The sequence below is a fragment of the Argiope bruennichi genome, chromosome 7 (assembly GCF_947563725.1).
Source record: "Argiope bruennichi chromosome 7, qqArgBrue1.1, whole genome shotgun sequence".
NCBI classification, from domain to species: domain Eukaryota; kingdom Metazoa; phylum Arthropoda; class Arachnida; order Araneae; family Araneidae; genus Argiope; species Argiope bruennichi.
Window position 1 is genome coordinate 92,296,590 of NC_079157.1, and position 12,114 is coordinate 92,308,703.

The 12,114-nt window shown below is 30.3% G+C and overlaps 1 protein-coding gene across 1 annotated transcript in view; it reads left to right on the forward strand.

Annotated features, from left to right (window-relative positions):
- Positions 1-8,875: 8,875 nt before the first annotated feature.
- LOC129975995 (fatty-acid amide hydrolase 2-A-like) overlaps positions 8,876-12,114 on the forward strand; it is a 56,551-nt gene continuing 53,312 nt past the window's right edge. Inside the window, exon 1 of the mRNA XM_056089316.1 lies at positions 8,876-9,188. Within this exon, the coding sequence (XP_055945291.1) occupies positions 8,985-9,188 (204 nt within the window). The 5' untranslated portion in view covers positions 8,876-8,984. The remainder of the gene's footprint in view (positions 9,189-12,114) is intronic.

The following is a 12,114-nucleotide window of genomic DNA, read 5'->3' on the forward strand; positions in this document are numbered from 1 at the left end:
TTAATTTGGTTAATTAATAATTAAGTAACAAATTAAGACACATCATTTTGTATAAGATAAAGAACTGAAGCATCTAAGTTTATGTCTTTCTAAAAAAATGTGTCAGAACTTATGCCAACCTACATAATTTCATACAAAGATTGATAAATTTGGTGGGAAGCATACTTCCCATGGCCCTAGAAAGGGTTAACTCTATTAATTTTATTACTAGTCCCTTCCCAAGATTAATATTGTAGGGCTGGAATTTATTTTTCTGTCAATTTCAGCTAGGTTCAGGTTAGATTTCCTCTGTTTTTTTTAGCGTTACTTTTAAGGCCTTTATAGTTTGTAGGGTATTCATTTTCATCTAAATCGTCGATGAATCTTTTTCTGTCTAACAGTAAAACAACAACATTTGTCTAAAACTCTTAAAGTAAGAGACGCACAGGAATAATGCTTAAGTTTGAAAAAAAAATATTTTTAAGAAGTATACATATCGAAACCCTTTTTATTTTTAAAGTTTTGAAGATAAAGATAAACATTTTTCTAATTGGAATTATAAAATAAATTTTCAAAAAAAAAATTAATTTAAAAAATCAACTAACCGAAATGCATGATGGAGAGTTCTTCTTAAGCGGAGACGGGAGCACGATGAACTCCGATTATAAGCGATTAAAATTGTTTTATATATTTATATGTATCTTTCCTTAATTATAATGTCGAGACATCTCATTTAATAAATACTATAAGTCTGAAAATATGTCTGGTGGATTCAATTTCCGTCGTGTCGTCTGCTGTTTTGGAGTTGATTTTCTTCCCTTTTAACAGCTTTACGAGCTCCTCCTCCCCTTTATTTGCGAAGAATAACTTTTACTATTACTCGACCAAATGGTGAAGTTGATCACTTGGTACGTCGCGAAACGATTTTCCTTCTGATATATCCACCTCAATATTTCGACCGGAAGTCAACAAACGCTTTCCTAAATATTTCCCTGCTTGTATCATCTGTGGTAAAGCATTAATGAAGGATCGAATCATTGTGGTTGCGGTGATCCACTTCATTACGCCACTAGCTGTCCTCTCATTACATCTTATCATCTTAACAAAACCACCCACGACCTCGAACGAATCTGGTGGACCAACGTTATGGGAAACAAGATGTCCAAGGTCAAAATTAAAAATCTTGTACGGTTTCTACAAGACAACGAAGAATTGATCTCCCCAGATCCAAGCCCTGGATAAATTTTGTCTCGTTCCTCAATCAAACACTTCTCCAAAAAATATTAACTTCATCGAAATTCCTCAACTCATACCACACACCGAACACTCCCTTTTTCGTTATTGTATTGTCTATAGTTATTATTCTGTGTACTGTATGTAAACTTTACATTTTTTTCTTCTTAATATATCTTTTCACATATATCCATTTAACCAACAGCGAATCCTGAGATTCCAAGTTCGGGGATATTCTGACGCGAAAAAAAAAAGTGATAATGCGTATCGACGCAAGTTACTGAAAAAACCATATCCTCGTTGAATGAGGAAATTAGACGAAGCGTATGGATCGGCATGCCCTATTTGATTCTGATAAAGTGCAATACAATGTTCAGGCTGTAATCTGTGACCTGGCTTCACCATGATTGTTTTTAATTATGAAAACTAGTGCGGATGAAACCGTATTTATATAATTTTCTTTCTAAAAGAAAGCACACAATTCATTTTACCTTATATGAATTTGATGGGGGTGCCGTTACTTGTACGCATTTCAGTCTCAATAGAATCACAGCACTGCTTTTTCACTCTGAAGCACAAAGGAACCGAAAAGTATTTAACGATTTGATCGTTATGCTCATTGTCTATCGGAATCATTTTTAGAATGTGCTGATGAATCTCCAACAAGAGCGACGGAAACAATATCGCAATAAACATAGATTTCTGTTATGCTTGCTCCTAACTTTAAGGGATATTGGGGTTTATAATGACCCTGAACAAAAGTGTGTGTTTGGGAGAATCCCAATAGATCTTTAAGTTTCTCTCTAAATGTATAAGTGTGTTGTGGGGAACATTTAATCAAACCGTAGAATCTGCATTTATCCGCCAAGTTTGTCGCCATTTGCCACTTAATATTGTAATTCTGTCATATGTATATACATATTTATATTAATTGTAATTATTTAATAAAAAGTATCAAAATAAAAATTTTTCGTTGACTTAAGTAGGAATTGACTTAATTTTTTTTATATATATATTACTTGTTTCAGATCTAAAAGTAAAAGTCTCATGGGTAAAAGACATGTAGTCAACATAGTTAATGAAAAGCAGACCAACTGACGAAGGACACAACGCGAAATGGGCAATAATATTGCAAACAAAGCTTCCTAAATCACATATAAAAGACCTCTTATGGAAAAACCTGCTAGAGGAATGGCAACGATATTGGAGCAGTGGTCATATAGGCAAAAAAGTTTTTGATATCCTGCCTTCAGTTAACCTTCATTAAACTATCCGGATCAGAGAGGATATTATTTTCTTCTCAAAACACGTCCATTTTCCTGCCTACCTCAAAAGATTCATTCTATTGGAGAGTGACCAGTGCAGTTGAGGTGAAATTGGCATGACACTTCATTATGCTACGAACTGCATCCTCACAATCTCTTGGCTTATGAAAAAGCCCTCACCAAGCCATAAACAAGAATGGCTGAAAAGAGTCGTCAGCAACTTTCTCTCCAGACAAAAAATTAATAGGAAAATTGAATTTATCAGTGAAATCAGAGATCTTTCCTGGCCTCCCTAGCTTTCAACATCAAGTGTCATACTTACAAGGACTATGGAAGAAAAAAGCACCACGATTTCTTCACACACATTTGCATTCACAAATATATTTCATGAACAGAGATTTTCTTTGTTACCATTAACCAATTTATTTTTCATTAGATTTATTCCTCATCTATTATGTCATGATAACAAATGAACACAGAATTCATGTGTGTTTTTTTCATACATAGTATCTTTCTACATATTACTATTTCCAATAATTATTCTATAATATTTCAAAGTAGAAAATCTTTGTTAACGGTTTCATTTTATTATCATTTCTTACATATTTAAAAAAAATCTGTACTTAATTATTTTTTTCCTACTGTCAATATTTTGGTATTTAATAAAATTCCTGTAACATGCCCATCAAACCGTTCAGTGACCAGAATGGTTACGGATAAAGGGGTATGAGACGGAGTTCTGTTCTGTATTAATTCAAGAGCGATAATTGTGAAAGATTGGTCTTTGGCCTCGAGTGTAGCATTTTTACTGAATCTAACTTGCAATCTTTGGCGATTAATAGCTGACAAGTAAAATACCAACGAGTCACAAGATCACATATCAAATTTCATTTAGTTATGTCACTTTGTTTTTGTTCTATTACAGACATGAGAAAGTACAGACCAACAGACGATCAACTCTTTGATAGATATGGTTCAAAATTTGGCAAAAATCTGCAATTTGGATGTTAAAACTGTGAACTAAATTTCATTTATATAAGTTACTAGCTTTTACCCTCGAATTCGTACGCATGGAAATAGATTGGAATGAATTTATAGCATCAAGGGCTTTATCTTTTGTTACTCCTGCGCATGCGTGAATTTTCAACGCCAATTGGGGCAACACAAATGTATGAATTTTCTACGCCAGTATAGATTATAAATTACGCAATATAGATTATAAATTTTTAATTTCCTTTATTCGGTGTTATTTTAATTCAAAAGTACTTCAGAATGAATCCGAAAGATCGATTCATTAACAATGTTTCATTTTAAATGTATCGAACACTAAGAAGATAAACAGAATCTTATGAAATAATAGTCAAAATCATGTTAAGCCTAATCTCATTGGCGTGGGGGAAAAAAACCCCTGAAGCTTTACTCATTTGGCGATTTTTGGGGGGAAAGTTAGTTTTTAATTAATCAATTAACCACTGAATTAAACGGAATAAATAGTACCTATGTCCTGTTCCAGACTATAATCTTATCTCTCAGCTAAATTTCATCCACTTCTGTTCAGCCGTTCTGGCGTGACTGACTAACAAACATCCATCCATCCATCCAAACTTTCACATTATAGTATAGATTATGTTTTTGAATTACTGCGTTTGTATGCTTGCAAAAGTACCGACATATGAATGGTTAACACCTGACATATATGGTTCTTATATTGATAGGCATTCTAAGTGTGCACTAAAGTTTACTCATCTAACTCTTCCAGACTATAATCTTATCTCTCAGCTAAATTTCATCCACTTCTGTTCAGCCGTTCTGGCGTGACTGACTAACAAACATCCATCCATCCATCCAAACTTTCACATTATAGTACAGATTATGTTTTTGAATTACTGCGTTTGTATGCTTGCAAAAGTACCGACATATGAATGGTTAACACCTGACATATATGGTTCTTATATTGATAGACATTCTAAGTGTGCACTAAAGTTTACTCATCTAACTCTTCCAGACTATAATCTTATCTCTCAGCTAAATTTCATCCACTTCTGTTCAGCCGTTCTGGCGTGACTGACTAACAAACATCCATCCATCCATCCAAACTTTCACATTATAGTATAGATTATGTTTTTGAATTACTGCGTTTGTATGCTTGCAAAAGTACCGACATATGAATGGTTAACACCTGACATATATGGTTCTTATATTGATAGACATTCTAAGTGTGCACTAAAGTTTACTCATCTAACTCTTTTCGTTTTGTATTTATCGTGTTCACTTGCACTTCACTTTATTAAAAACTCGATAGACATTTACAAATTTACTCGATAGACATTTACAAATAGTATAAAGTTTTAGAAATTTTTTTATCTGTCTAACTCAAAACGGCTTTTAGTTATCGGTTCACAAAGATAAAGCGATATAATTCTAAAAACGTGTTTTCCTGCTTTAGAGGGGTGCTGGTGATTCTAAAACACGAAGATTCGTCAAAATCAAAAATTCGATTTTTTAGACGATTACAATACCTGGGGATTCATAAAGAAGTATACAATTTCAATGCCATATAAATCAAGAACAATGTAAACTCTTATATATCACCTGTAACAGAATTGTATGGTGTTATTTTTTTTTGTTAGAGACTGTCGCATATGTTCTATGCTTGATCTCTTAGAAGGGGTCGTACATTTTCTTTCTGGACACTGCACAGAACAGATTAACCTTAGGGGAAACTTGCATGTATTGCACTGTGAATTTGCGATTCTCTCTTCCCCAAAACGGAACACTGCACTTGTACACCTTCATACTAGCCTGAAATGTTGTTTCATCAATGAAATCTAAGTGATCGGCAAAATCATCATTTTCAAAACAAAGCTACATATCGGCACAAAATTCAAAGCGGTTTTGTTTGTCAAAGTCATTTAGATTTTACAACTCCTGCATTTGGCATGAAATCATTTTTAGCTTCTTTCTCAAAATTCTCCAGACGGTGGGTTGAGAAATCTGCACTTCACAACTCACCCTCTGCATTGATTTTTCCAGATTTCCTTGAATGGCGACACATTTAGTCGTCCAGGACTTATACCCTTGCGCAAACAGGCCGTAGTTTTATATTTTTCATGCCATTGATAGGTAGATTTTCCTAATTGGAACTTCTTTCTCGAATTGTGACTTAAAAGGCCGTTGCACAACAGTTGTGGATTCCGTTTTGTTAAACTGAAGAACATAAAATGCCTTCTCCTCTGCAGTCGCCACCATTTCCGCTGACCAGTCACATGAGATATAGGCTACGGCCCATATGCTCTGTCAAGGGTGAGGCACAAACTTTAAGATCACATTTACCTTAAGCTGAGCTAAGGTGGTCGGCGTCTTTGACTGTTACTGTTTTACTGCATCTGGAAAGTGTATATTTTTTAATGAATTACCCTGTAGTTTCTCTATGTATAATTCGTAAGCGTAAATATATCACTTATTTGATGATACAATTTCTATCAAAGAACTGTAGTGTAAACGGATCAGCTGCAAGTTAAATCCATTGAGGGTAAACGTCCTCCCGCTGGTGTGGAAGTTTGGAGAGGAGGTGAAAATTCAGGTGTTGTCCTCGTCATCTGCCCGCAGTTCAAAATTACGAGGTATATCCGAAAATAACTGTTGCTTTAAAAAAATGGGGCGTTAATGTAACTAAACTAAACTAATCTTGATGATACAATATTTGTTGTTGAAAATTACGGAAATATTCTGATAAGATTGCATGGTAATTAAACTGCATTAACTAACATAAAAATTAACTATTAAAAAATTTAAAAATTTAAAAATGGTGAAAAAAATTTAAAAAAATGTTTTATATTTTGAGATACCCTGTTGGAAAATGTTTAAAATTTTCTTAATTGTTAATGAATTAAAACTTTAGCAAAATTTTTAAAAAAATCTCTACTTATTTTCATTTTTTAAAATTATTTTTTCCCGACTTTAAATAATTGTAGGTCTAATCGTCTGTCATGTACACATTCTAACATTTCCCTTCATATATATCGAAACATTGGAGTTATAAATCATTATGTGGTGAAATAAATGATGAATTTTTATTTCGCATTCAGGAAAGTAGTTTAATTATATTAACTTCCCGTTTTAAAGCAACACTAGGGATGGATTTAGTAATTTTGAACCTGGTCAGATAACGAGGACGGCACCTGGGTTGGCTATCTAAACTGTCAGCCTATTCAGTAGTAGCCGCCTTTGGCATTCAGCCGGTTCTCCACTCTTAATGCTCAATGAAATATTTTATGTAACTTATCATTAAATAGCATATTCATCAAAAAATTTTAAGCTTTAGATTTTGATAGTCATATAATATACTTATACTATTATAAGGGCCTCATGCCGTAATGTGTTATGTACCTACTTAATTTTCTGTCAGTTCTCGTAAAATATCCACTTTAAATTAAAGTGGTAAAGATTAAACTGCAATTAATATAAAAATATTTTTTACTGAAATCAAGCATTTTTTAAAATATGAGTTATGAAAACAGAATTGTTCAACATTTAAGTCTTATGTGCACTACAGAATAATTTTCATAATTTGTGTAATATCTCAAGAATTATTCAATAAAAATTTCTCAGATTCATCATAAAATTCAGTTTTTTAGTTTTATTTTCAAAAGGATATAAATGAAGTGATTAACAATATTTTATTTTGTTCCGGTTTCTAAATATGCTTCAAAAAATTATGAAGTCTAAATTTTATACAGTTTTTTGGTCTTAAGGAATTACATTCTGTGAAATATTCCTTTAAATATATAAATGAACGTTTCTATCGTCTGCTTTCAAATCTGATCGATTTATAAAGTTTTAAATATTACAATTTTAGAGAAATTAATATTTTCATAATTCTGAGGTCAATCAGTCTTGGAAACCTTGGGCATTGATTGGGATATTATCTTTGAGATGGTCGATGAAGTCGTCTAAAATCGTCCGCTTTTATTGAATAGTGATATTCAAATTTTTGATTCTCAAAGTAGTCAGTTTTAGTGATTGATTTAGTTAATTGGAGTGTAACTGTTTTTATTTAAAATATTAGCGTCTGAAAAACATTTTGTTAAATATGATCCACAGAGCAGAGGATCCAGATAAAAGTTAGACATTTGTAATTTATTCCAGCATTTATTGAATGAAGGTACATAAAATATAATTATTTACTTCATTTAGACCATTTTGCCACATGTATTTTTATCATTAAAGATTTACAAATTAACCCTTGGGTCCTGAATTAAAGGGATATATATTAAACCTCATTTGCCTTAAATAAAGCTGACTTATTGAATTAGTAATATAGATATTGTAAAATATCATAGAAAACTTCGTCTTGAATTTAGAGACTTACTTTCTTTTATAAAATATCATATTTCTTATTTATTTCATTTCATACAAACACGTGCTGAAAATTACACTTTTCTAGATTTGAAGTATTATTTAAATTATTTTTTAATTTGAGCTTTTGTCAATGTGATGGCAACTCGCCGATAAAAGCTAATTTTTTTTCCTACGTTCGCATATCATGCTCGTGCAGGATAAATTTTATTTTTATTTTGTGCTAAATAACTTGGCGAAAAATGTGGCTAGAATATTTTTAATTTTCCCAACTTTACCTTGATGCAAAAATAATTTTTGTTTGATAATATTTTCAGAAATTATTGCGAAAGAACGCCACAATTTTGATTGTTTTTAATTAATTAAAATTTTAATTAAAAATTTAAAAAAATAGCTCCGAAATGCACTTTTTAAGGTATGCATGTGCCAAATTTGGTAGTTGTGAACTAAATGGTTTAAAGCATAAACACACACAATCTGCTTTATTATAATTTTAGATAAATAGATAGATGATATGGACGAAGTTTGGCGTAAATTTAATATTGACACCTGTTAATCGTAGCAATTTTAAGTAACGATTTGAGCTAATACTCCTTTTTTTTTATTTCCTACTGAATTAATTAATTAAAATTTGAAAATATTAGCATTAATTTCGAATTAAGTAATATTGCACATAAAGACACAGTTTAGTTCACAAAGTACTAATAGATTTAAAGGATTATAAACACTACCCTTATTAATCCGTTTTGCAGACAGGTGGCTAACAGATTAAACCATATATGTATATTATTATCAAGAAATATCAAACGACCAAAATACAGAAACCATTTAATTTAATTGCTGATTCATATTCACACTATGCAAACGATAAATGCGGGAAGTTTCCCGCTCGTGAATTGTTCTTAATTTTTTTTCTTTGTTTTTGCAGTTTCGCGCCGACTGTAGAGGTCGCAGTACAGGAGCATGCGCACATTAAACCTAGTACCTCTGATCGTTCAGCCGGGCAATGAATCAATATCGCTCCACTTATTTAAGGAGTACATAAAGCCTCGGTATGATACTCAGAATCATTGTCGCAAAGCTCGATAGTTTCTTTTTTCTTTTTTATGTGTCAGACGCTTTGAAATCGATTTCACTGAAAATTTCACGATGCATTTCCGAATTCCCATCTACGAAATGATTTTTATAATTTCGTACTGGACATCGCACATACTACTTGTTTGTGTGAGTTTTGTTTTGCACGTTGTTTTGGCAATCATATACAGAGGGAAAAGAAAAATTGTGCCGTCAGTGAAAAATCCTCTTCTGCTGCAATCAGCGTCGAAATTAGCTCGAGATATACGCGATGGAAAAGTAAGCACTCTAATAAATTATCTTTTTATTCGATAATTTTAATTTACTATATATTCGGTTATGTCATAAAATCAGTGTATGGCCCATTCTTTTAAAGCAAAACAAAGCAAGTTTCATTTTGTTCTTATTCAACCGTTTAACCATTTTTTTTTCTAAACAAAATCATGTATTAGTAGAAAAAAAAATAATGAAAAATAAATAAAAATTAGAATAAAAAAATTTGTTTTTAATCGTTTAAGAAAAATTCGAAGGCGACTCATTCTTTAAAGCGAAACGGAACAAGTTTAATTACGAATAGTTCTTATTCAGCTGCATAACCAGTTTTTTTTCTTCGAAAAAATTCATTTATTACTAGGAAAAATAATGAAAATTAAATAAAAAAAGAAAAAATCCACTTTTATTAGCTTATGAAAAATCAGTGATTGATAGAAAAGTTTTCTATTTTTCAGAGCTTTAATAAAAATATAGTTTTGTATCCATTTTATTTTTATTGTTTTCATTTTTTGTTAAAAATTTTAACATACTCACGGTTTTAAATTACTGGGTGACTGTCACAATCATATCTTTGTTTTTCGGAACTGCAGGTATCGCAAAAAATATTATAAATTTAAGAAATGCAATAGTAAAATCGCCTTTTTAGAATGTAAAATAAATAAATATGAAGATAAAAATTATTGTGAAAGTGGATGATAAAAAATATCTTTTTATCTTTCAGCATATTAATAAATATATTCTTTTAATATATATATTTTTTATTTATTTAATCTTTATTACTTATTTTAGATTTTAATATATGGACAGGTTAAAGTTACAGTGGCGTAAATACAGAAATAGATATATCACAATATAGCTTTCCAGAAAGAAAAAAAAGAAAAAGAAAACTTATTGCAAAAGATATTATATCATTAAGGAACAAAAGTGTTTCAGTATTATTATTTTAAGGAATAATACTGGTTACCTAATTTTTAATTACCTAAATTAAATTGAAAGTTATTTTTACACTGTAATTTTAACTTATCCACATTTCGTAAGTTATTATTATAATTTTTATAGAATCTTGTTACTTCTCAGTTGGAAATCCAAATTCAATCAACTAGCCACCTTTGGAGACCAGCTTGTTCTCATAGATTATTCATACGTTAGGCATTTAAACAATTAACACGGAATGCATTTTTTTAAAAAATTCAGTTTATTTGATCTTACTTAAAAATATGAATGTAATTGAATCAATATACAACAAATTCTTCTGGGCACAAATTAAAAATGTATATATTAAGAAATGAAAGTGGAAATTCTATTTCGTAAATAATGTCCAAGAAAAACATTTTATTTTATTTAAAAGGAAATCTTAACTTAGAATTTTTAAATTTATCTTTAAAATTTTAATTTCATAACATTAAAAGCATTGTAATATTGTAAATTAAACTTGAAGAATTTATCAAAGTAAAGAATAAAATTGTACAGAAATAAAATCGATATCATTAAGAAATTAATTTTTTTAAAAGTTTTAGCATATACATATATATATTAATTTTTAAGATTTTTTGTGTGAAATTAATAGTTTTAGAAGATACGGTCATCTGTTTCCGTAACTTAGTGATAGTGAATATCCATCTAATGACGGTTAAATCTACTTTGGCGCTCGATTAAACTTTTTGTTTAATGCCTGTCTCCCGATTTCTTTTACATCTGAATGAAGTATATATGGAGAGTGGCATTTAAAATATAATAATTTTATTTAATTAGCAATGTGTTGTATTAAGTTCAACTGTGAAAATGCTGAATGCAGTTTGAAACATTCTTATATCGATATGTTTACATTTGACTGTTGTCATTCCATATTAAGTAGAAAGAGCGATTTCTGTGTCACATACGTTAGCGTTATATATATATATATATATATATATATATATATATATATATATATATATATATATATAAATTGATTACTTGCTTGTGGCGACTAACTTTTTCATTGATTGACTGATTGAACATTGATTTTCCTGCTGCTAAGCAATTATTATGGAAAGCATTTATTTAGCATTTTATCTTGCTATCGGCACGACTGGAAATTGCGATTTCTAATGAAATGAGTCCACAAAAATTGCTTTGCGAGGAAATAAAAAAGTGCATATGCTACGAAATAAAAGTGGTAATGAAAATCCTACTTCTGAGTTATTTCAGAATTTCTTTTTTCTGTTCTTCCCCCCCCCCTAAATTATAACATTGTTGAAAATACACACGAAAAAAGCATGGTTTGACGAAACAAAGAAATTGGATTAAATTTCGTCCTAACAATAACATTATTTTATAATGTCTATGAATTTAAATTTAAAAGAATTATTGAAATTAGTGAGAAAAAATTAGATGGAAATGAAATTTGTATTATATTTTTTTAGCTTTTTAGGTAACGTAAAAATTACTTTTGTGAGATAATATTTTCGTAAAATACAATTGATAATATAGCAGTTTAATTTTTAATTAATTTTTTATTATATTTCAATCAACTTGTTTGACCCTAAAATGTTATATATATATATATAATGATATTTCTTAATCTAAATTAAATCCTAATTGATTTCCTAACTTTTATCTTAACTTAGCCCATATATACTCCAATCTAAAATTTTCTCTTTTTCCTGATCCAATTCCACCTTTTTTAATTAATGCTACAAAAGTTCTGTGAAGCTAAACGAATTGTTTTAAAAGATATCTATAATTCCTTTACCTAAATCGACACGTGTAAAGATATCCCTATCAGAATCTCATAGTATAAAACCACAGGGAAAAATATTTGTCTCTCTTTTCTCTATTCGCTCTTGTGTCGTGCTGTAGATAGACCCGCCTCGTTGCTTCTTGCTTGTACATAAATTATGCCTCCCGGGATGGAAGATATATATATATATATATATATATATATATATAT